This window comes from Hyla sarda, chromosome 6 (assembly GCF_029499605.1).
Source record: "Hyla sarda isolate aHylSar1 chromosome 6, aHylSar1.hap1, whole genome shotgun sequence".
In the NCBI taxonomy this organism is placed as follows: domain Eukaryota; kingdom Metazoa; phylum Chordata; class Amphibia; order Anura; family Hylidae; genus Hyla; species Hyla sarda.
This window is the reverse complement of record NC_079194.1, coordinates 241030543-241057399: the sequence shown is the minus strand read 5'-3', so window position 1 is coordinate 241057399 and position 26857 is coordinate 241030543. Positions and strand designations below refer to the sequence as shown.

Sequence of the window (26857 nt, the reverse complement as noted above, 5' to 3'; positions counted from 1 at the left end):
GTACTCACACTATAACTCCTAACATGTTCTGAACTCACACTATAACTCCTAGCATGCTCTGTACTCACACTATAACTCCTAGCATGTTCTGTACTCACACTATAACTCCTAGCATGTTCTGTACTCACACTATAACTCCTAGCATGCTCTGTACTCACACTATAACTCCTAGCATGCTCTGTACTCACACTATTACTCCTATCATGCTCTGTACTCACACTATAACTCCTAGCATGTTCTGTACTCACACTATAACTCCCAGCATGCTCTGTACTCACACTATTACTCCTAGCATGTTCTGTACTCACACTATTACTCCTAGCATGTTCTGTACTCACACTATAACTCCTATCATGCTCTGTACTCACACTATTACTCCTAGCATGCTCTGTACTCACACTATTACTCCTAGCATGTTCTGTACTCACACTATAACTCCTAGCATGTTCTGTACTCACACTATAACTCCCAGCATGTTCTGTACTCACACTATTACTCCTATCATGCTCTGTACTCACATTATAACTCCTAGCATGTTCTGTACTCACACTATAACTCCCAGCATGCTCTGTACTCACACTATAACTCCCAGCATGTTCCTAAATCCTGGTGACATGCTCAGTTGTAGTCCCGCCCTCTCTCCCCATCACTCACCCTTCTGGTCCCTCTGTCGCATTATCACGGCACGGATGGGGGTTAACGCGTGACATCACAGAGAAGTTGGCCAATCAGAGCGCAGCGCTGCCTCCGGTCCCGTGACGCGCCTGTTATATCCCGCAGCCAAGCAGAAGAGCGGAGAGCGGCCCCGGACCCAGCATGCAGAACGGACACAGCAGTACAGAGCGCCCCCGGGTCATAGAGATCGCCCGCAGCGCCTCCTTCAGCGCCTGCCACCGGCTACACTGGTGAGTGCGGAGCGGGGCCCGGCGGTACCTCCCCGGTGTTCACCTGTGCCCCAGCCCGGTCCGTATTATATTATCACTGTACAGTATATAGCGGGGCACTCCATCCTGTGCAGCACTACAACTCCCAGCATGCCCGCAGACTACGACAGATGCCCAGCCCCAGGGTAGTATGACATTATGTGGATTACCCTAAACTGGTATAATTATATATAAAGTATATTACTGCTGACCTGTATTATGTTACAGTAAAAAAAACAAGATATATATATTTTATTACAATGTATCAATATACTAGATTACATGTTATAGCATTTTATACTATAGATCAGTGGTCTCCAACCTGTGGACCTCCAGATGTTGCAAAACTACAACTCCCAGCATGCCCGGACAGCCTTCGGCTGTCCGGGCATGCTGGGAGTTGTAGTTTTGCAACATCTGGAGGTCCACAGGTTGGAGACCACTGCTATATATAGTTGAATAGTATATAGTATATAACATAGACACTGGTGCTGGGGGTCTCCTCTCTATCTGTCCTGTATATGGGGGATATATAGGGATCTTATGTGTTTTTCTTTGGTTGCATTGCAAGTATCCCACCACTTTACCTATAGAGGGCGCTGTGCACGCCTACAGATCCATCAGTGTAAAGGATTTATTCAGTCTTTCTGTATGGTTTCTGGACAGGATAATATTCTAACACATGATTGGTTTTAAAGGGGTTGTCCTACAACTACATGTTACGTCTTATCTATCTGATGGCGGGGAGGTCCTGAGATCACATTGATCTTGAAGATGGCTCCCATTAAAGGGGTACTCCACTGGAAAACATTTCCTTTTTAATCAACTGGTGCCAGAAAGTTAAAGAGTAGCTCCCACCATCCATTTTTTCTTTCTGTCCCTGCCTATTGCCCATCTCTCCCTAACCCCCTCCCTGCTTTAAAAAAATTTTTACTATATAAATAATGCCTTTTTGTCTGCCTGGTAGTGTGCTCACTACCAGGCAGACTTCCCCAGCAGGCACAACGTCACTGATGCCTACTGGGGGGGTCGACTTCCGCCCTTAGTTAATCTACACAGGGTGCCTCCAGCTGTTTCACCACTACAACTCCCAGCATCTAGTGGCTGTCAGGGCATGCTGGGAGTTGTAGTGGTGAAACAGCTCGAGGCTTAAGGACCAAGCCAATTTTATTTTTGCGTTTTTGTTTTTTCCTCCTCGCCTTCTAAAATCCATAACTCTTTTAGAATTTCCATCTACAGACCCATATAAGGCCTTGTTTTTTGCATGACCAATTGTGCATTGGAATGAAACCTCTCATTTTACCAAAAAATGTATGACGAACCCAAAGAAGAATTTTTTTTAGGGAGGAAATTGAAATGAAAGCCACAATTTTGCACACTTTGGAGAGTTTAGTTTTCACACTGTACACTTTACGGTAAAAATGACATGTGTTCTTTATTCTGGGTACGATTAAAATTATACCCATGGCTAGATACTTTTATATTTTTGTACTGCTTAAAAAAAAATCTCAAACTTTTTGTACAAAATCAGTAATATATAATCGCTCTAATTTGACCACCTATAACTTTTTTATTTTTTGGTATATAGGGCGCTATGAGGGCTCCTTTTTTGCGCCATCATCTGTACTTTTTATTGATATCACATTTGCATATATAAAACTTTAAGATCACTTTTTATTAATTTTTATTTTAATAAAATGTGACAAAAAAGCTGAATTTTTGGCCTTTTTTTATTTTTTACGTTTACGCCGTTCACCGTACAGGATTGTTAATATTGTATTGTAATAGTTCAGATATTTACGCATGCAGCGATACCAAATATGTTTATATAAAAAAAATTATACTTTTTGGGGTAAAATGGGGAAAAAAGGGACAATTTTAGTTTTTATTGGGGGAGGGGATTTTTCACTATTTTTTTTACATTTTTCAACTTTTTTTTTAAACACTTTTTATGTCCCCATAGTGGACTATCAATAGCAATCAGTTGATTGCTAATACTGTTCAGTGCAATGCATAGGACATAGCACTGATCAGTGTTATCGGTCATCTTCTGCTCTGGTCTGCTCGATCTCAGACCAGAGCAGAAGACGCAGGGAGACGGACGGAGGCAGGTGAGGGGACCTCCGGCCGCCATTACAGATGATCAGATCCCCGTGGCAACGCTGAGGGCGATCCGATCACCTATTTTAACATTGCCGCAGATACTGAGGGGTCAATGGCGGACATCCGCACGATCGTGGTTGTCGGCCATTACCCGTGGGTCCCCCGCTGCTGATAGATAGTATGTATGATGCGAGCACCGCACCGATGCTCGCGGTCATACACAGGATGTAAATGTACGTCCTGGTGCTCTAAGTACCGCTGCACCAGATTGTACATTTATGTCCGTGGTTGTTAAGGGGTTAAGGTACAGAGGGAAATTAATGAAATCATCAGTAACCTACAGCCAATGTAAACGTAGTATAATGGGCAATGGCCATTGATTTACTATCTCAGGCCACTTCTGCATTACCAGAGCTCCTCACGTTCACTCATTCCACATGGTAGATGAGGGCTTGGATTGGATGTATGGATCATAACTCAAAAACATAAGATTAACTCCTTAAGGACCAAGCCCATTTTGTCTATAAAGGGGTACTCCGCTGCTGGACATTTTATCCCCTATCCAAAGGATAGGGGATAAGATGTCTGATCACGGGGGTCCCGCTGCATGGGGCTCCCGCATAGCCAGGCCCCTTCGTGATGTCACAAGGGGGCCTGGCCGTGACGTCACGATCACGGCCTCCGGCTCCGAGCGTTGTGAACAAAATGTGCAGGGTTAAAGGGGTTATCCGGGAATAGAAAAACAGAGATAATTTCTTTCAAAAATAGCTCCATGTCGGTCTCCAGGTTGGGTGTGATTTTACAACTTGGCTCCATTCACTTCAATGGAATTGAGCTGCAGAACCACACACAACCTAGAGACAGACAGGGAGTTTTTTCATATAAAGTAGCTCTATTTCTATTCCTGGATAACTCCTTTAAGGACCTTTGTCACTTTATGCATTAATAACTTGTTTAATAAGTTGCTTTTACTTATGAATTTGATTCGGATATAGTTTTTTTCGTGACATATTCTACTTAGATAGTGGTAAATTTTCAGCGATACTTGCATCATTTCTTGGTGAAAAATTCAAAAAATTTCATGAAAATTTTGCATTATTGTAACTTTCAAACTCACTGCTTGTAAGGAAAATGGACATGCCAAATAAATTATAAATTGACATCATAAAGTTGACATGTTTTTACTTTTTTAAGACATTAGGGGGCTTGAAAGTATAACAGCAATTTTCCAAGTTTTCACGAAAAATTCAAAATCTGAATTTTTCAGGGACCAGTTCAGTTTGAAGTGGATTTGAGGGATCTTTCAGTTTGAAGTGGATTTGAGGAATCCCCCATAAATGGCCCCATTATAGATGGCATCTCGCTCCGATCATTGCCCGGCAAGCGGCCAGGATGCAAGGGTGTACCATTCAGCTCTTTTTTTTTTTTTTGTGCTGCACAGTCCCAAAATGGGTCAGAACACAACTGAATCCACAACTGAGTCACCGCTGGGTCCCGATAAATTCCATTGGCATGATTGGGGTCTGTCGCGGATCTGGTAGTTTAGCCAAGGAAAAAAAATAGTGCATGCACTTTTTTCCCCGCTAAACTCCTGTCTTTAGGGATTGCCAACAGATCTCGCTTTAATGGAGCTCGAAGGCAATGTGAACCTAGCCTTAAGTTGGTACTCCTTCATGGCTTAGATATTGTGGGGGACATGGAATGTGGAGGGCTTGATATCAACCTGTGCTTGCTGTCATCCTGCTAATGAAACAGCATACAATGCCTCAGGCCCAAGTACTTATTCTACAACACCATACACAGGAAGATGGAAGCTACTGCGACAATATGCAGGAACAGACCCATATCACATTACTGCAAGATGATTGGAAAAACTGTCTTAAAGAAGGCCGGAAGATACAGGAGTAAGGGATGGAATTATGGGTGTGAATGTGGTTTGATATATACTAGGCCAAATTATATAGATATGTGGTGTTGGGTGAGGATATTGTGTGAATTAACCTTTTCGTGACGCCAGGGCGTGGTTGACCTATACACCACCCGTGGTAGACCAGCTTCTCCTGTGCCAGGCACGGGGCAAATAATCACTCCAATGCAAGGTTACCGATAATTGGCTTGCTTTACTGAGGTTGGAAAGATGGTGCAATCTGTTACAGCTCAGATTAGCATGAAGGAGATGCAGGGTGAACTTTGGGAAACTTATCAGCTTGCTGGGACTTATAGTTGATTGTACTGTATGTGACTGACTTGACTTGTATGCAACCCACGCTAGACTGTAGTTACTTGGACTTTACTTGAATTGATCCCCGGACTTTAGTGCGTACCGCCAGGCTTTGACTTTCACCCAGGCACAGGGGTTAACTGGTAGTAGAAGCATGGTTGCTGGACTAGGCCTCAGGCCTCCTTCAGAATCACAGACAGACTCCACACTTTAATCAACTGTACCTTAACATGAACTGAACTCTGAACTTTGGTTACACTATATATGGAACAGGTTGTTAGCATTCCCATTGGGCAGATAAGTCACATGGTTCAACTCTGCATACTCCTCTAAATAAAAAAGGTGCATGACAACTGGTTTCTTAATGTAACAAGTGCATAGAAATACCAATAAATTAACCATTGCATAACATTGCATTATACTGTACATTATAGAGAGTTCTGAGTAGAGTGAGCCCAAAATGGACATTGAAGCAACATCTGCCACACAGGATGGGCAGAAGTACAGAAGAACACGTTATTCCGTACTGGGTCACCACAGTTAGATATATAGAGAGGAGCAAGCTTTAGAATTAGGATTTGATGTTACATGTTTATTAGTGCTTGTATTCTTGTCAAGTATACGACATTGAAGGAAGGTTTTTCTTAGTACCAGGTTACCCATTAGTTTTTGTAACTTTTTCATTTTACTTTAACTTTACTACTTTAAAACTACTGCTACTAGCCATTTGCTTTAGTCTGGACTCCTCCTTATTCAGAGACCATTCCAGGATAGAATCGTTAGCAGAAACTCTTGTTACGCCGAGCGCTCCGGGTCCCCGCTCCTCCCCGGAGCGCTCGCAACATCCTCGCAATTGCAGCGCCCCGGTCAGACCTGCTGACCGGGTGCGCTGCGATACCTCTCCCAGCCGGGATGCGATTCGCGATGCGGGAGGCGCCCGCTCGCGATGCGCACCCCGGCTCCCGTACCTGACTCGCTCTCCATCGGTCTTGTCCCGGCGCGCGCGGCCCCGCTCCTTAGGGCGCGCGCGCGCCGGGTCTCTGCGATTTAAAGGGCCACTGATTGGCGCAGTTGGCTTAATTAGTGTGTTCACCTGTGCACTCCCTATTTATGCCTCACTTCCCCTGCACTCCCTCGCCGGATCTTGTTGCCATTGTGCCAGTGAAAGCGTTTCCTTGTGTGTTCCTAGCCTGTGTTCCAGACCTCCTGCCGTTGCCCCTGACTACGATCCTTGCTGCCTGCCCCGACCTTCTGCTACGTCCGACCTTGCTCTTGTCTACTCCCTTGTACCGCGCCTATCTTCAGCAGTCAGAGAGGTTGAGCCGTTGCTGGTGGATACGACCTGGTTGCTACCGCCGCAGCAAGACCATCCCGCTTTGCGGCGGGCTCTGGTGAATACCAGTAGCAACTTAGAACCGGTCCACCAGCACGGTCCACGCCAATCCCTCTCTGGCACAGAGGATCCACCTCCTGCCAGCCGAGCGTGACAGTAGATCCGGCCATGGATCCCGCTGAAGTTCCACTGCCAGTTGTCGCCGACCTCACCACGGTGGTCGCCCAGCAGTCGCAACAGATAGCGCAACAAGGCCACCAGCTGTCTCAACTGACCGTGATGCTACAGCAGCTACTACCACAGCTTCAGCAATCATCTCCTCCGCCAGCTCCTGCACCTCCTCCGCAGCGAGTGGCCGCTTCCGGCCTACGATTATCCTTGCCGGATAAATTTGATGGGGACTCTAAGTTTTGCCGTGGCTTTCTTTCGCAATGTTCCCTGCACTTGGAGATGATGTCGGACCAGTTTCCTACTGAAAGGTCTAAGGTGGCTTTCGTAGTCAGCCTTCTGTCTGGGAAAGCTCTGTCATGGGCCACACCGCTCTGGGACCGCAATGACCCCGTCACTGCCTCTGTACACTCCTTCTTCACGGAGATTCGAAGTGTCTTTGAGGAACCTGCCCGAGCCTCTTCTGCTGAGACTGCCCTGCTGAACCTGGGCCAGGGTAATTCTTCTGTTGGCGAGTACGCCATCCAATTCCGTACTCTTGCCTCCGAATTATCCTGGAATAATGAGGCCCTCTGCGCGACCTTTAAAAAAGGCCTATCCAGCAACATTAAAGATGTTCTGGCCGCACGAGAAATTCCTGCTAACCTGCATGAACTTATTCATCTGGCCACCCGCATTGACATGCGTTTTTCCGAAAGGCGTCAGGAGCTCCGCCAGGATATGGACTTTGTTCGCACGAGGCGTTTTTTCTCCCCGGCTCCTCTCTCCTCTGGTCCTCTGCAATCCGTTCCTGTGCCTCCCGCCGTGGAGGCTATGCAAGTTGACCGGTCTCGCTTGACACCTCAAGAGAGGACACGACGCCGCATGGAGAATCTGTGCCTGTACTGTGCCGGTACCGAACACTTCCTGAAGGATTGTCCTATCCGTCCTCCCCGCCTGGAAAGACGTACGCTGACTCCGCACAAAGGTGAGACAGTTCTTGATGTCAACTCTGCTTCTCCACGCCTTACTGTGCCTGTGCGGATATCTTCCTCTACCTTCTCCTTCTCTACTATGGCCTTCTTGGATTCCGGGTCTGCAGGAAATTTTATTTTGGCCTCTCTCATCAACAGGTTCAACATCCCGGTGGCCAGTCTCGCCAGACCCCTCTACATCAATTGTGTTAACAATGAAAGATTGGACTGTACCGTGCGTTACCGCACGGAACCTCTCCTAATGTGCATCGGACCTCATCACGAAAAAATTGAGTTTTTGGTCCTCTCCAATTGCACTTCCGAAATTCTTCTTGGACTACCGTGGCTTCAACGCCATTCCCCAACCCTTGATTGGTCCACAGGAGAAATCAAGAGCTGGGGTACTTCTTGTTTCAAGGACTGTCTTAAACCGGTTCCCAGTACTCCCTGCCGTGACCCTGTGGTTCCCCCTGTAACCGGTCTTCCTAAGGCTTATATGGACTATGCTGACGTGTTTTGCAAAAAGCAAGCTGAGACTTTACCTCCTCACAGGCCTTATGACTGTCCTATTGACCTCCTCCCGGGTACTACTCCACCCCGGGGCAGAATTTATCCTCTGTCTGCTCCAGAGACTCTTGCTATGTCTGAATACATCCAGGAAAATTTAAAAAAGGGGTTTATCCGCAAATCCTCCTCTCCTGCCGGAGCTGGATTTTTTTTTGTGTCCAAAAAAGATGGCTCCCTACGTCCTTGCATTGATTACTGCGGACTTAATAAAATCACGGTAAAGAACCGCTACCCCCTACCTCTTATCTCAGAACTCTTTGATCGCCTTCAAGGTGCCCACATCTTTACCAAACTGGACTTAAGAGGTGCTTATAATCTCATCCGCATCAGGGAGGGGGACGAATGGAAGACTGCATTTAACACCAGAGATGGACACTTTGAGTATCTGGTCATGCCCTTTGGCCTGTGCAACGCCCCTGCCGTCTTCCAAGACTTTGTTAATGAAATTTTTCGTGATCTCTTATATTCCTGTGTTGTGGTTTATCTGGACGATATTCTGATTTTTTCTGCCAACTTAGAAGAACACCGCCAGCATGTCCGCATGGTTCTTCAGAGACTTCGAGACAATCAACTTTATGCCAAAATGGAGAAATGTCTGTTTGAATGTCAATCTCTTCCTTTCCTAGGATACTTGGTCTCTGGCCAGGGATTACAAATGGACCCAGATAAACTCTCTGCCGTCTTAGATTGGCCACGCCCCTCCGGACTCCGTGCTATCCAACGTTTTTTGGGGTTCGCCAATTATTACAGACAATTTATTCCACACTTTTCCACTATTGTGGCTCCTATCGTGGCTTTAACCAAGAAAAATGCCAATCCCAAGTCCTGGTCTCCCCAAGCGGAAGACGCATTTAAACGTCTCAAGTCTGCCTTTTCTTCTGCTCCCGTGCTCTCCAGACCTGACCCATCTAAACCCTTCCTATTGGAGGTAGATGCCTCCTCAGTGGGAGCTGGAGCTGTCCTTCTACAAAAAAATTCTTCCGGGCATGCTGTTACTTGTGGTTTTTTTTCTAGGACCTTCTCTCCGGCGGAGAGAAACTACTCCATCGGGGATCGAGAACTACTGGCCATTAAATTGGCGCTTGAGGAATGGAGGCATCTGCTGGAGGGATCAAAATTTCCAGTTATCATATACACCGATCACAAGAATCTCTCCTATCTCCAGTCTGCCCAACGGCTGAACCCTCGCCAGGCCAGGTTGTCGTTGTTCTTTGCCCGTTTTAACTTTGAAATTCATTTTCGCCCTGCCGACAAGAACATTAGGGCCGATGCCCTCTCTCGTTCCTCGGATGCCTCGGAAGTAGAGGTCTCTCCGCAACACATCATTCCTCGTGACTGTCTGATCTCCACTTCTCCAGCCTCCATCAGGCAAACTCCTCCAGGGAAGACCTTCGTTTCTCCACGCCAGCGTCTCGGGATTCTCAAATGGGGACACTCCTCCCACCTCGCAGGCCATGCGGGCATCAAAAAATCCTTGCAACTCATCTCTCGTTTCTATTGGTGGCCGACTCTGGAGACGGATGTTGTTGATTTTGTGCGGGCCTGTACTGTCTGTGCCCGGGATAAGACTCCTCGCCAGAAGCCTGCTGGTCTCCTTCATCCTCTGCCTGTCCCCGAACAGCCTTGGTCACTGATTGGTATGGACTTTATTACAGACTTATCCCCATCCCGTGGCAACACTGTTGTTTGGGTGGTCGTTGATCGATTTTCCAAGATGGCACATTTTATTCCTCTTCCTGGTCTTCCTTCAGCGCCTCAGTTGGCAAGACAATTTTTTGTACACATTTTTCGTCTTCACGGTTTGCCCACGCAGATCGTCTCGGATAGAGGCGTCCAATTCGTGTCTAAATTCTGGAGGGCCCTCTGTAAACAGCTCAAGATTAAATTAAACTTTTCTTCTTCTTATCATCCCCAATCCAATGGGCAAGTAGAAAGAATTAACCAGGTCCTGGGTGACTATTTACGGCATTTTGTTTCCTCCCGCCAGGATGACTGGGCAGATCTTCTACCATGGGCCGAATTCTCATACAACTTCAGAGTCTCTGAATCTTCTGCTAAGTCCCCATTTTTCGTGGTGTACGGCCGTCACCCTCTTCCCCCCCTCCCTACCCCCTTGCCCTCTGGTTTGCCCGCTGTGGATGAAGTGACTCGTGATCTTTCCACCATATGGAAAGAGACCCAAAATTCTCTTTTACAGGCTTCATCCCGCATGAAAAGGTTTGCCGATAAGAAAAGAAGAACTCCCCCCATTTTTGCTCCCGGAGACAAGGTATGGCTCTCCGCTAAATATGTCCGCTTTCGTGTCCCCAGTTACAAACTGGGACCACGCTATCTTGGTCCTTTCAAAGTCTTGTGCCAGATTAATCCTGTCTCTTACAAACTCCTTCTTCCTCCTTCTCTTCGTATTCCCAATGCCTTCCATGTCTCTCTCCTTAAACCACTCATCATCAACCGCTTCTCTCCCAAACTTGTTTCTCCCACTCCTGTTTCCGGTTCTTCTGACGTCTTCTCCGTGAAGGAGATACTGGCCTCCAAGACGGTCAGAGGAAAAAAAAATTTCTTGGTGGATTGGGAAGGCTGTGGTCCAGAAGAGAGATCCTGGGAACCTGAGGACAACATCCTAGACAAAAGTCTTGTCCTCAGGTTCTCAGGCTCCAAGAAGAGGGGGAGACCCAAGGGGGGGGGGGGTACTGTTACGCCGAGCGCTCCGGGTCCCCGCTCCTCCCCGGAGCGCTCGCAACATCCTCGCAATTGCAGCGCCCCGGTCAGACCTGCTGACCGGGTGCGCTGCGATACCTCTCCCAGCCGGGATGCGATTCGCGATGCGGGAGGCGCCCGCTCGCGATGCGCACCCCGGCTCCCGTACCTGACTCGCTCTCCATCGGTCTTGTCCCGGCGCGCGCGGCCCCGCTCCTTAGGGCGTGCGCGCGCCGGGTCTCTGCGATTTAAAGGGCCACTGCGCCACTGATTGGCGCAGTTGGCTTAATTAGTGTGTTCACCTGTGCTCTCCCTATTTATACCTCACTTCCCCTGCACTCCCTCGCCGGATCTTGTTGCCATTGTGCCAGTGAAAGCGTTTCCTTGTGTGTTCCTAGCCTGTGTTCCAGACCTCCTGCCGTTGCCCCTGACTACGATCCTTGCTGCCTGCCCCGACCTTCTGCTACGTCCGACCTTGCTCTTGTCTACTCCCTTGTACCGCGCCTATCTTCAGCAGTCAGAGAGGTTGAGCCGTTGCTGGTGGATACGACCTGGTTGCTACCGCCGCTGCAAGACCATCCCGCTTTGCGGCGGGCTCTGGTGAATACCAGTAGCAACTTAGAACCGGTCCACCAGCACGGTCCACGCCAATCCCTCTCTGGCACAGAGGATCCACCTCCTGCCAGCCGAGCGTGACAACTCTCAGATACAACACACAAGCTAAATGCATGGTCTATGGAAGCGCTGGACATACCCAACCGCTGTACTCAGATATCTCCAGCGCTCCCATAGACAATGCATGGAGTGCTGGCTGACCCACTGCTCCATGCAACAAAGAGAGTCAGGGCTCGTTCTGAAGATTGTTGGGGGTGCCAGAGGTTGCGCCCCCTTACCATCAGACACTCTTTGGGGCTCTCGTACTCCTTTAAGGGGTGGTAACTATATATTTTTTATATATATATATACCGTATATATATATATATATATATATATATATTTCCTGATGCACCATAGATGGAGCAGGTACGGAAGAAAACTACAACATCCACAACAAGTGTGTGCTGCTGTGACTCCCTCAGAGGACTGTAGCCTACCAGGGCCGGTGTGAGGATTTTTGTCTACACATTGTGTATGCATCGCCCCTCACCAGGGGTGTGCACAGGATTTTCACATAAAGTAATAACTCCACACCAGGACGACATATTACTATTGCAGTGACCATCATACTGTTATATAAAAAAAACATTATACACAAACTATTATCACCACTATACAAAGGACAAATAATTGCACCACACCATGACCACTACCATCACATAAGGTGGTACCCATGTCCCATAAACCAACCCAATGCCTGACACATGGCAGCCTTTGAGCTTTGTGCCGAATGAGCTGTGGCGACGGATCTTGTCCTGGAGACAATTAGCAAGTCTGCACCACCTGCTTGTGCCCTCTGCAGTCTGAACCAATTGATATTTGGGCATTGGGCAGTGTATTAAATGTTATACCTGAGTGGTCTCAAACTGTCCCTGGCTGTCCGGGCATGCTGGGAGTCGAAGTTTTGCAACATCTGGAGGGCCACAGTTTGAGACCACTGTTATAACCTAACCGTGTGTATATTGTGAGGTAATCTCTAAGCTAGAAGAAGAGACAAACTAGTACTCTATATCTATACTAGTACTCTATAACTAGTCACTATATCTAGTGACAAATCCAACCTATGGTTCAGGTGCCCATTGGTCTGACAGGTTGATGTAAAGCTTCTCTATTAACTATTCCAATGCTTTTTTGATCATCCGTTTTCTATCTTTTACAGCAATACTCTTTCTGATGAGGAAAATAAAAAGATTTTTGGCAAGTGTAACAATCCTAATGGACATGGTCACAATTACCGAGGTGAGAAGATAACTATATAGCGGTCTATGTTGTCTGGTTATTCTGGTCTGTCGGCTTTTTCATCTTGAACTGAGGAGGCAGCTTATGCTTGAACTCAGGAGGCAGCTTATGCTTGAACTCAGGAGGCAGCTTATGCTTGAACTCAGGAGGCAGCTTATGCTTGAACTCAGGAGGCAGCTTATGCTTGAACTCAGGAGACAGCTTATGCTTGAACTCAGGAGACAGCTTATGCTTGAACTCAGGAGACAGCTTATGCTTGAACTCAGGAGACAGCTTATGCTTGAACTCAAGAGGCAGCTTATGCTTGAACTCAGGAGGCAGCTTATGCTTTTCCCCAGTTAGGGCAAAACTGTCTCTTGCATAAAACAATGGACCAGTGTGAACTGCTTTCTACTGTATAAACTTACAAAGTTAAGATAATCTCTGCACATTGAGTGATACTGTCTGAAGTCGTTCCTGTACAAAAGCGTTCAGGGGCAGTAATATATGTTGTTAGAAATGAACAGATAGTACAGCTTTGTTCCCCAGGTAGGCTGACATAAAGACTCCAGCATGGATCCCTCTCCTGGCTTCAACAGGTTAGAATGAACAAAAACACCTCGGGATCCATCAAGTGCAAAGGGTAGAAAATACATCCTTTCTCCTATTTGTTATTGCCGAGGAGGCTGAAACCAACACGTTTCGACTGCACTCAAACAGTCTTAGTCATGGGCACGATAAAGACCGCAGTCAAAACGTGTAGATTTCAGAGTCCACGATGTCAATCGGGCTGGTGGATGTAATTTTATGCCTCATAATCCTTGAAGGAAGAATTTTTTACATTCCACACTTAGACCCCTAAGTTTTTTTTGTGCGGTAATGTATGTGGCATATAAACCCAAATATTTAGGTTACTTCTTTTGTTCTGTTAGATGGATTACCAATGTGGGGGAACCCAGCAGCAAGTGTCCAGTTTTCCTGCAGCACCTCTGCAGGTGAAATAACGTATTACACATTTCCCAAAAATGAAATAACATTAATTGGCTTATGGGAAGTACAGGGTTCTACAGAGTGAGAAGGATTTTGGAAAGGGGGGTCATGAATGTAGACCCACCATTAGTCTAAATTTTTTAATATTGCAGATGAATACGGGATTAATGTTTACTCTTACCCCTGTATAACACATGGAAGTTCTAACCTTGAATGATGGTCAGAGCAGCCCACACTCTATAGTACATGCAAGAAGAGTAGTAAATGTCTCTGCATTGTTATTGAGTCAAATGGGAGCTTGTAAGGAGGCATATAACATCCACTTTGGTCATGGCTTCTTTAATCCTTTAAAGGGGTTATCCAGGAAAAACTTTTTTTTATATATCAACTGGCTCCAGAAAGTTAAACAGATTTGTAAATTACTTCTATTAAAAAATCTTAATCCTTTCAGTACTTATGAGCTTCTGAAGTTTAGGTTGTTCTTTTCTGTCTAAGTAACGCCCAGTTTAGAAGAGGTTTGCTATGGGAATTTGCTTCTAAACTGGGCGTTTCCCGAGACACGTGTCATCAGAGCTTACTTAGACAGAAAAGAACAACCTTAACTTCAGAAGCTCATAAGTACTGAAAGGATTAAGATTTTTTAATAGAAGTAATTTACAAATCTGTTTAACTTTCTGCAGCCAGTTGATATATATAAAAAAAAGTTTTTTCCTGGAATACCCCTTTAAGCTAAACCATATCTTGCTCTCAAAGTGGGCCACAAAAGAAAATAGAAAGTTAATGACTAACCATGACTAATGGTTAAAGGCAATGATAAGAAAATTTGGGCAGAACAAGTAAAAAAAAATGACAATGATCCGAATTCAGGCCACTGGGAGTAAATTGGTGTGAAAGAACCCACTTTGTTTCACAACATTAGCGGTTGAGAAAGAAAACAAGGACACTTTTACACTGCAAACAGCTCGAGACAGCAAGTCTGGGGCCCAAATGTTCATTTAGACTATTGGCAGGAAGGAATGTAGCCAACATCTGGTAGCAATATTACTATAAGGCCTATGTAACCTACCAAATTTACTTGTTTTTGCTCTTTCTAGTGATCGTCACTGTACGAGGAGAAGTAAGTGATTTTTTTATTTATGTTTTACAGTAAAGATTCTAGGCATAATCCTATATCTACTATAGCTAGCACTACCCAACATTCTTTGTAAAAACACACAGATTTATGTTAACTAAATTTTTTTATTTGTCACCAAAATATTCTTTTTTTTTTCTCTTATATAACTCTTACTGTGATTCTTCCTAATTTTAACTCCGGAATACTCCGCTGATCAGCGTTTGGTACAAACTATTCGAACGCTTGCGTAGGGCTGGGCGGTATGACCAAATGTGTGTATCACAGTATTTTTTAAACTTTTGGTGGTTCCACGGTATATAACGGTATTTCCTAGCCACCCCCCCCCCCCCACCCCCATATTAATTATCAGCCCACATCCCCATCGGGGTACTACTCACATATCACCCGCATGCGCTGCCCTCCTCGTCCTGTTTGTTGCGGCCGCCGACGGTGGCGCTCTATACTGTGCGGTATCCCTATACCCGGGCTGCAAAAGGTAAACAAAATAAACTTTAACGCACCTACGTCGGCCGTACCCTGGGGACGGGAACGTCGGAGAGATGTCAGCCTATCACCAACCATAGTGATGTTCCGCCTCGGCCGGTGATAGGCTGAGCCCACTGTCATGTAAGAAGCCGGCTTCTTACATGACAGTGGGCTCAGCCTATCACTGGCCAAGGCGGAACATCGCTGCGACCGGTGATAGGCTGATAGCTGTCCGACATTCCCGTCCCCAGGAAACAAGTGAGGCCGGTACCGGACCAACAGGAGGTGAGAAAGTTTTTTTTGTTTCTTTTTTGCAGCCCGGGCATAGGGATACCGCACAGTATAGAGCAGTGGTCTCCAACCTGCAGACCTCTAGATGTTGCAAAAGCTGTCCGGGCATGCTGGGAGTTGTAGTTTTGCAACATCTGGAGGTCTGCAGGTTGGAGACCACTGGTATAGAGTGTCAGCGCCGGCGGCCCCAACAAACAGGACAAGGAGGGCAGCGCATGCGGGTGACATGTGAGTAGTTCCTTGATGGGGACAGCGCTGGGCTGGGCTAATAATTAATTGGACAGAACAGCGCTCGCAGGTCACATAGGATTTGTTCTCCGATGGGGACAGCGCAACGCTGGGCTGATTCATTCATTCCCGAGGGGGAGGGGCCAAACCGGTATTGCGGTATGGGTTAAAATTCATATCGTGCAGCACAAAAATTTCGGTATTTGGTATGAACCGGTATACCACCCAGCCCTACGCTCGAGTATTTGGAACAATTAAAGGGGTACTTTAAAGGGGCAGCTTGTGATGTCATAGCCCCGCCCCCTCATGACATCACGCCCTGCCCCTTAATGCAAGTCTATGGGAGGGGGCGTGACTGCCGTCACGCCCCCTCCCATAGACTTGCATTGAGGGGGGGCAGGGTGTGACATCATGAGGGGGCGGGGCTATGATGTCACGAGCTGCCAGCTCCAGCATTTAGTTTGTTCCAAACACTGAGCAGCGGAGTAACCCTTTAATAATTAGAATTTAGCAGCATTAGCTCTACACCTACAGCAGATTGGCTTGCCATTTCGCTGCCAGTTCACGTCTGTGCTGCAGTCATTGGGGTTGGTTGAAAATATAATTAAAGTTTTGGCTTTTATACTCAATCAAAAGCAGGAAAACCCCTCATTTACTCCGAAATAAAAATAATATACAAAGAGACACTAAAAAACAACAACCTCATATAACTTCTTCCATGATAATATTTTGCATAGTAAAATTGATTTCAATGCAAAGAAATGGAGGCAGATGTTTAGTAGATAATAAAGTTCTTCTCTAAACTAACTCAACTTTTTACTGTTCCTTCTCTTGCAGATTGACCCGGTCACTGGGATGGTGATGAATCTGACCGACTTGAAGAAATACATGGAGGTAATGGTTTCTTAGGGTTGTCTTTGGGAATTTGTAGACTATTGTATACCCAACCCTGTGCATGCAGGTTTATCTTATAGATACAGTAGATGTCCTCATCTATTAATGGAGTTACACTCCATAGAAATCAATGTAAGGGTGGGTTCACACTACGTTTTCTCCCATACGGGAGCGCATACGGCAGGGGGGAGCTAAAACCTCGCGCTCCCGTATGCCTTCGTATGCGCTCCCATATGTCATTCATTTCAATGAGCCGGCCGGAGTGAAACGTTCGGTCGGCTCATTTTTGCACCGTATGCGCTTTTACAACCGGACCTAAAACCGTGCTTGACCACAGTTTTAGGTCCGGTTGTAAAAGCGCATACGGCGCAAAAATGAGCCGACCGGACCGAACGTTTCACTCCGGCCGGCTCATTGAAATGAATGACATACGGGAGCGCATACGAAGGCATACGGGAGCGCGAGGTTTTAGCTCCCCCCTGCCGTATGCGCTCCCGTATGGGAGAAAATGTAGTGTGAACCTAGCCTAAATCGTGTTCTCATTGGCTTCTATGATTAAGAGAAAGTAACTTAAAAGGGTACTTTAGCAAGTTTTCCCCCTATTTACTTGAGGATCAGTCCGTCTGCAGGAAGCCAGTCCCCATAACACAGTCAAATTGCAGAGCACTCATGCAAGGCTACTATTCCGCTCATTCTCTATGGACACAAGTAGCCTGCTCCGTTCATTTTACTGTATACTGGGAATCAGCCGAACCCCCACTGATCAGCAAGTTATCCCCCTATTTTGTGGATAGGGGATAACTTGCTGAAATGAGAATACCCCTTTAACTCACATTTTTTCACTTTACCATAAAACAGGGGCACCACCAACAGGGCATCTTCCTGAAGCCTTTAACCTCTTAAGGACTCAGCCCATTTGGACCTTAAGGACTCAGACAATTTTATTTTTACGTTTTCGTTTTTTCCTCCTCCCCTTCAAAAAATCATAACTCTTTTTTATATTTTCATCCACAGACTAGTATGAGGGCTTTTTTTTTGCGCGACCAGTTGTCCGTTGTAATGCCATCACTCACTTTACCATAAAATGTATGGCGCAACCAAAAAAATACTATTTGTGTGGGGAAATTAAAACGAAAACCGCAATTTTGCAAATTTTGGAAGGTTTTGTTTTCACGGCGTACAATTTACGGTAAAAATGACGTGTTTTTTATGCTCTGGGTCAATATGATTAAAATGATACCCATGATTATACACTTTTCTATTACTGTTGCGCTTAAAAAAAATCGCAAACTTTTTAACCAAATTAGTACGTTTAAAATCCCCCTATTTTGAAGACCTATAACTTTTTCATTTTTCCGTATAAGCGGCATTATGAAGGCTAATTTTTTGCGCCGTGATCTGTACTTTTTATTAATACCATATTTGCTTATACAAAACTTTTATTACATTTTTTATACATTTTTTGGGAATAAAATGTTATAAAAAAGCAGCTATTTTTGAAATTTTTTTTTTTTTTTTTTACGTTCACACATTCACCGTACGGGATAATTTACATTTTATTTTAATAGATCGGATATTTACGCACACGGCGATACCAAATATGTATATAAAATAAATTTTTTACACTTTTTGGGGTAAAATAGGGAAAATGGGACAATTTATGTTTTTATTGGGGGAGGGGGTTTTTCACATTTTTTTTACTTTATTTTTTTACTTTTTTTACTTTTATTTTTACACTCTTATAGTCCCCATAGGGGACTATTTAAAGCAATCACTCGATTGCTAATCCTGTTCAGTGCAATGTATAGGACATAGCACTGATCAGGGTTATCAGTCATCTTCTGCTCTGGTCTGCGGGAAGGCAGAGCAGAAGACTCCCGAAAGACAGCGGAGCCAGGTGAGGGGACCTCCGTCTGCCGTGCAGGATGATTGTATCGCCGCGGCAGCGCTGCGGGCGATCCGATCATCCTGTTAAGTGACCGCGATGCTGCAGATGCCGTGATCGGTATTGATCACGGCATCTGAGGGGTTAATGGCGGACATCCGCGGGATCGCGGGTGCGCCATTACCGGCGGGTCCCTGGCTGCGATCCACAGCCGGGAACTGCCGCGCATGATGCCGGCATCGCTTCGATGCCCGTGGTTATGCTCAGGACGTAAATGTACGTCCTGGTGCGTTAAGTACCACGTCGCCAGGACGTACATTTACGTCCTGCGTCGTTAAGGGGTTAAAGGAGATATCCAAAGTAGAAAAGTCTTCTGCCATTATGCCCAAGTGGCAAACGGGACTTACCTGCTGCTGCTCCAGTTCTCCGGTGGAGTCTTCTTCCTGGTTGTTCGTGGTCAAAACATCACACTGCGGCACAGCTAATCACTGGCCACAGAGATGTCCCGCCTCAGCCACGGACAACCAGGAAGAAGTCACCACCGGAGAACTGGAGCGGCGATACCGGGACACCAAGGGAGCACCAGCAGGGGAGTCCAGTTTGTTTTTTATTCTGGCCGTCTGGGCATAATGGCAGATTTTTCTGCATGGAATATTTCCTTTAAATGGGCACTGTCATGAACTTTTTTTTTTATATGTTGTAGTACTGATGTACTACAACATATTTCTAATATACTTTAACTTTTTCTTTTTAAATTAAAATACTTTATTTTAATTTTGAAATCCGGCCACTAGGGGTCTCCCTCCTAGTGACCAGCTGCAGCCTGCTGTGACGTCACAGATGAATTCGAACTGATCCCGGATGGGCATCGGTCCGAATTCAGTCAGGCTGTGCTTGCTCCCTGCCTGTCAATCAGACAGGCGGGAGCGAGCGCTTTGAACTATAAGGGTGCACGCCGGCCCCGGCTCCCGGTGTGAGTGTAAACCCTGCACTTTAGTCTTTTTTGGGGGGAGGGGGTGGGAGATAGTGGGTTGCACGGCGGGATTCGGGAGGGGATAGCGAGTTACACGGCGGGGTTCAGGAGGGGATAGCGGATTGCACGGCGGGGTTCGGGAGGGGATAGCGGGTTGCACGGCGGGGTTCGGAGGTACTGTTTTCACCACAGGGTGCCTCCAGTTGTTTCTCCACTACAACTCCCAGCATGCCCTGACAGCCAATAGATGTCAGGGAAAGCTGGGAGTTGTAGTGGTGAAACAGCTGAATTGAAAAAAGGAGAAAAAGACTGGCAACCACAAAAAATGCACACCACCATATGTACAAATGAATATAAATATTACTTTATTAGAAAAACCACAAAGGGAGAGACCATCTTAAAAACACTTAAAAACACAAATAAATGTACAGAGAGAAGTGATGTAACCCTACCTCAACCCCCTAACCGACGCTGAATAGCGTGTCGGTAGAAAACTGCCCACAAGGTCAATACAAATAAACCCTGCCAAGTCCACAAAAAATAAATACAACAATATAAATAGCGAATAGATATTATATGAGCAATGCCCTCACACAAAAAATACCAAAAAACACAAAAAAATGGTCTCCCTTTGTGGTTTTTCTAATAAAGTAATATTTATATTCATTTGTACATATGGTGGTGTGCATTTTTTGTGGTTGCCAGTCTTTTTCTCCTTTTTTCAATTATGTAATGTTTGGGCGACCTCCTTGCACCCACGTTCATTATTTCAGCGGTGCCCATCGCTTTCTTTAGTGCAGTGAAACAGCTGAAGGCACCCGGTATAAATGAGCTAAGGGCGGAAGTGTCGGCCCCAGCAGGCATCAGTGACATCGTGCCTGCTGGGGAAGTCTGCCTGGTAGTGAGCACATTACCAGGCAGACAAAAGGGCATTTTTAATATAGTAGATAAAATTTTAAAAGCAGGGAGGGGGTTAGGGATAGATCGGCAATAGGCAGGGACAGAAAAAAAAAAAAGGAAAGGATGGTGGGAGCTACTCTTTAACATGACTTCTGTCACACTGTGTGCTTAGTTGACTAATTCAGCTGGAAAGTAAACACCGTGTGCAGGACCTGCCCTTTGGTTCAGTGCCCTTTTATTAGCTGTCCCATGCACTTCTTTTGACTGTAGATGTCCTTTATTATGGACACCTTGAAAAATATAGAAAATAACCTGAATTTGTTAGATTACATACATTTTACCTCTCTGAGCCAGGCTCTATTAATTCCTCAATAATCTGAATAAATGCTCTTCCCTCTACAGGAGGCTATAATGATTCCTTTGGATCATAAAAATCTGGACCGTGATGTTCCCTACTTCAAAACTGTTGTAAGGTGAGTGTCAGAGTGAGCATTCGTGTGAGGTAGATTTGGTTAATCGGTTATAACAGCCCTCCATATATTGGTCCGCAGTCGGATCAGGTAGATTTGGTTGCAACCATCATCCACATTTGTTGTTGCATATACCTAGAAGACATACAATTAAATGGGTATAATTTGATGGTATTTAGTTTTGCCTCAAAATGCAAGGTTTCCTATGCATTTTTAACTATTTCTATTTTATAGGAGAGGCTTAGTTGAAACATGGCTTTGTATAAAAATTCAGCTTTATTAAAGTTCTTTATCTAAATATATTTTCCTAAAAATCTAATATGTGAGTTAGAGCTGGATGGAGAAAAGTTTGTGTTCTGCCAAGATTCCATAATAGGAATACAGGGGGCTCAAACTCAAATTATTTTGGGGCCACTGGAGGTAGCGGCTGGGGGAGGATGGGCCGCATGTGCCCCTCACATATAATGCCCCCATCATGTGCCCTTCATATATAATCAGCTTGGCGCAGCTAGACTCTGCCCACCGATGTACGAGCATACAAGCTCTACGTCCGATGTGAGGCAGCGGTCACACCACTACAAGCTCTATTAACACCACTCGTGACCTCGGTCAGTGTTCTGTGACAGTGGTCGCACTGGCAGATGCAGTGCAAGCACCTGGCGGCCTATGCAGCAGGGCACCTTGGGGTGCCTCTGGGCCTATTTTGACATAGGTGCCTGAAGCTGTAGTCGCAAAATTTCATTCCATGGGCCGCGAGTTTTAGACCCTTGTTCTTATACCTTAGACCAGATTTACTAAGTAACGTTCTACTTGACTTCTGGCTCTTACTATGCATTTCTGACACTTTTACTATAGTTTACTGATCTAAAGGTGACATAGCATCATGGGACAGGGCGAGGCTTAATGTGTGCCAAAAATTGCCCCAAATTCTGGTGCACATTTAAGCTAACTAATAGCAGGTCTAAACTTAAACTAGAAGTTTTCTGATGCACTAGATTTATCGATAAGCCTGATACACTGTGATAAATCTGACGCATTTAAAGGGGTACTCCACTGTCCCAGCGTTCGGAACATTTTGTTCCGAACTCTGGGTGTGGGCTGTGGGGGTCATGACATCACGGTCACACCCTTGTGATGTCATGCCACACCCCCTCAATGCAATTCTATGGGAGGGAGCGTGGCGGCTTGCACACCCCCTCCCATAGACTTGCATTGAGGGAGTGTGGCATGACATCATGAGGGGCATGGCCGTGACATCATGACCCCCCCGCAGCCACAAAATGTTCCGAATGCTGGGGCAGTGGAAGTCTGTCAGTCTCAGTTTGAACTGTCTTAAAAAATGTAAGAAATATTTTGAATGCCAGTAGTGGTAAAAGTGTGAGAACACAAAATAGAGGCTTCTTTATCATGTGTCAGGTTGAATAACAGGAACTGGAAGCCCTGCAGAGCACTGACTAAGGCTGGGTTCACACTCCAGAATCCACGGCTGGAAAAATTCCAGTTGGAGATTCAGACTGTGGCCAGCGTCGTCTAAATCAGTCTGTGCTAGGATTACCTGGACATTGTAGTTGCAAAAGACGGCAATGTCTGCAACGCAGATTCCGCCAGAACATTGAGCAAGTTCAAGGTCAGATCTGACGGAATTTTAGATTGTTATTTTAAGATGGAAATTCCACAGTGTGAAGAGGTTAAAGGGATATTCCGGGGAAAAACATATTATCCCCTATCCAAAGGTGTATGTTTTTCTCTCTATGAAGCCAATCCCTATTAACTATTCTAACCCCAGGTATATTAACCCCTTAAGGACCAAGGAAGTATGAGTACGTCCTTGGTCCCACTCCTGTGATGTAATGCGGGGACCCACGGTGACCCCGCATCATATCACGGCGGGCCCGGCGTCATAGTGAAGCCGGGACCCGCCTCTAATAGCGCGCTATTAACCCTTTAGCCGCGCGCTCAAAACTGAGCCACGCGGCTGAAAGTGAAAGTAAAAGTGCCCGGCTAGCTCAGGGAGCTGTTCGGGATCGCCGCAGTATAATCGCGGCATCCCGAACAGCTGTACTATAGGAGGAAGATCTCTTACCTTCCTTCCTGCAGTCCGATCGCCGATTGAATGCTTCAAGCCTGAGATCCAGGCTTGAGCAATCAATCGCCGAAAACACTGATCATTGCATCCCTATGGAGATGCATTGAACACAGTTAAAGATCAGTAAATGCAATGTTATAATGCTATAATATTGCAAAAGATAAGTGTAAAAAAAAATCATTAACCCTTTCAATTATCCCTTCCCCTAATAAAAGTTTGAATCACCCGGCATTTCCAATAATAAAAAAAACAGTGTAAATAAAAACAAAAATAAACATATGTGGTATCGCCGCGTGCGGAAATGCCTGAATAAAAAACATATACCACTAATTAAACCGCACGGTCAATGGTGTACGTGGAAAAAAATTCCAAAGTCCAAAATAGCGTATTTTTGGTCACTTTTTATATCATGAAAAGATGAATAAAAAGCAATCAAAAAGTCAGATCAATGCAAAAATGATACTGACAAAAACTTCAGATCACGGCGCAAAAAATGAACCCTCATAGCACCCTGAACACGGAAAAATAAAAAAGTTATAGGGGTCAGAAGATGACAATTTTAAACGTATACATTTTCCTGCATGTAGTTATGATTTTTTCCAGAAGTCCGACAAAATCAAACCTATATAAGTAGGATATCATTTTAACCGTATGAACCTACAGAATAAAGAGAAGGTGTCATTTTTACCGAAAAATGTACCGTGTAGAAACAGAAGCCCCCAAAAGTTACAAAATGGCTGTATTTTTCCAATTTTGTCGCACAATGATTTTTTTTCCCGTTTCGCCGTAGATTTTTGGGTAAAATGACTGATGTCATTACAAAGTAGAATTGGTGGTGCAAAACATAAGCCATAATACAGATTTTTAGGTGCAAAATATAAAGAGTTATGATTTTTTAAAGGTAAGGAGGAAAAAACGTAAGAACAAAAATGGAAAAACGCCCGGTCCTTAAGGGGTTAATAAGTCCCCCATCTCTATCTTCCCCCTCTACGTTGTAGGTTCCCTCCCCCCCCCAGTCCCTAGTTTAAACACTCCTCCACCCTTGCATTCACTTCCAGGCAGTGGAAGAGAGAGGTGGTATCTGGTAACTATAAAATAAAGTATACTAAGCGGTTGTTTGAGCTAGTGATTGTGTGTCTGTATACAAAAGAGTGTGAAGTATATAAGTGAGAGGGACTTAAAATTAAGGGACTTTAAATTCAGGGAGTTTAATTGAAATATTTCATTGTTTTGTTTTTTTTATTACTAATTTTTGCAATCCCCAAATCTAGTATGGCCTCCATGTTGGCAGTCCAGTGTGCATCTTGCACAATGTATGCAATCCTTGAACAGCAGTTTGAGGGTGCACATTGTTGTGTGAGATGTGTGCGAGTTGTTCATTTGGAAGCCCAGATCCTGGATCTAGAGGAGCAACTGGCAACACTGAGATGGATTGACAACCCGGAGAGGAGTCTCCTGCTCACTGAGCAAGTACTCTCCGGGGTAGATGTGGGGGAGGACAGTGGGACAGAGGTGCAGGACAGTCAGGCAGCTAGCTGGGTTACAGTTAGAAAACGGGGTAGAGGGAAAAGTGGCAGGGAGGCTAGTCCTGAACTGGCACACCCCAACAAGTTTGCCCGGTTGGCAGATGAGGGGGATGCCATTACAGAACTAGCAGTACTGCAGCAAGACTCTGCCTCTGACCACCAGGGGGGTGTCTGCTCCAGTAAGGAGGGAGGGAGAAGTGCAAGGCAGGCCAGACAGGTACTGCTAGTGGGGACTCTATTATTAGGGGGACAGACAGGGCGATCTGTCACAAAGACCGGGATTGCCGAACAGTGTGTTGTCTTCCTGGCGCTCGAGTTTGGCACAACGCGGATCGGGTTGACAGATTGCTTGGAGGGGCTGGGGAGGACCCAGCAGTCATGGTACATATTGGCACCAATGACAAAGTAAGAGGTAGGTGGAGTGTCCTTAAAAATGATTTCAGGGACTTAGGCCGCAAGCCTAAGGCAAGGACCTCCAAGGTAGTATTTTCTGAAATATTACCTGTACCACGAGCCACACCAGAGAGGCAGCGGGGGATTAGGGAGGTAAACAAGTGGCTCAGAAGCTGGTGTAGGAAGGAAGGGTTTGGGTTCATAGAGAACTGGGCCGACTTCGCTGTCGGTTACCGGCTCTACCGTAGGGACGGGATGCACCTCAATGGGGAGGGTGCAGCTTTGCTTGGGGAGAAGATGGCTAGAAGGGTGGAGGAGTGTTTAAACTAGGGACTTGGGGGAGGGAAACTATAACATACAGGGGAAAGATAGTGTAGATAGAGAGGGGGGACTTATTAATGTACCTGGGGGTGGAGTGGAGAGAGGGGTTAGAATAGTTAATAGGGGAAAAGTATAGTATTGGTCCATAGGAGTTTATGGGTGCTGTATTAGGGATCCATATAATATGGGTGTGTAGTATGTTTGAATACTAGATGGAGAGGAACCTTTAACCCATACATGGGAAAGGAATTGTTGATCTCTAATTTCTAAGTATATTAGTCCCATAAAGATATTCTCCCATTAATCCCATAAGAATGAAGTCACTGCATTAAGAGTTTTCACTTCTTTTATATATTTGCCATAACTTTTCAACATATTCCTTACAGCTCTGTAGAGAACCTGACTGTATTCATCTGGGATGGCCTTAACAAGAAGCTTCCACCAGGTCTGCTGTATGAAGTGTGCGTGCATGAGACAGACTGTAACAGCGCCACCTATAGAGGGGAGTGAATCTACAGCTGCAGATGTCAAGGAGGCCAACACTAAAAAAAACTACGGAAATTAGTTTCACATGTGCACAATATCCAAACTCTTTTTTACCCCCCCCCCCCCCCCCCCCCAAAAAAGCTACAAACACCTCCTTAACCGGTGATCATAGAGATATGTTTCTTTTAATCGTATGTAACTTTAATATCACTGTAAGGTCTAAAAAGTTTCAGCACCCTCTATAGCTATAGTACTGACAGTTTTATCATATATTTATGCCACTAAGTATTTTCAAGGTGAAAGTCTATTTTTCAGATAAATAATATATTACATTGACATAAGATTTCTATATTTCTGAAAACAGGTAACATATTCATATTCTTGTTTTATTATATAATAGAACCAATAAGCTGTAATTTATCTATATGGTATTTACAATGCATACAAAAAGTCTTTTGACCCTTTCACTTTTTTTACATTTAGTTAGGTTAAGCCTTGTTCGAAGAAAAAAAAAAAAAAATCCCCATTAATCTACACTCAGTACCCCATAATGTTAATGTGAAAACAGAAACTTTAGAATGGTTTGCAAACTTATAAAAAAGGAAAAACTCAAATTTTGCTCGGACATAAATATTCAGACCTTTTGCGATGACACTATAAATTTTGCTTTAGGGGGCCTTCCATTACTTATATGGAAGAAATTTGCAACAACCAGAGCTCGACCTAGAGCTGACCACCCCACCAAACGAAGTATTTGGAGGAGAAAAGCCTCAACCATTAGGCTAGGTTCAGACTACGGAATTTCCGCCTGCAATTCCTCTCTGAAATTGCAGGCGGAAATTCCGCTTGCTAAAATGTACTGTGTAGTGCAGTGGTCCTCAAACTGTGGCCCTCCAGATGTTGCAAAACTACAACTCCCAGCATGCCTGGACAGCCAACGGCTGTCCAGGCATGCTGGGAATTGTAGTTTTGCA

At 45.3% G+C, this 26857-nt stretch overlaps 1 protein-coding gene across 1 annotated transcript; it reads left to right on the top strand.

The window, feature by feature from the left end:
- The first annotated feature begins 742 nt into the window (after positions 1-742).
- Positions 743-26004, top strand: PTS (6-pyruvoyltetrahydropterin synthase). Its single transcript, XM_056526812.1, has 6 exons — positions 743-905; positions 12782-12861; positions 14925-14947; positions 16787-16843; positions 21004-21074; positions 25784-26004. The coding sequence occupies exons 1-6, from the start codon at positions 817-819 to the stop codon at positions 25905-25907; spliced, it is 444 nt and encodes a 147-aa protein (XP_056382787.1). The 5' UTR covers positions 743-816; the 3' UTR covers positions 25908-26004.
- The last annotated feature ends 853 nt before the right edge of the window (positions 26005-26857 follow it).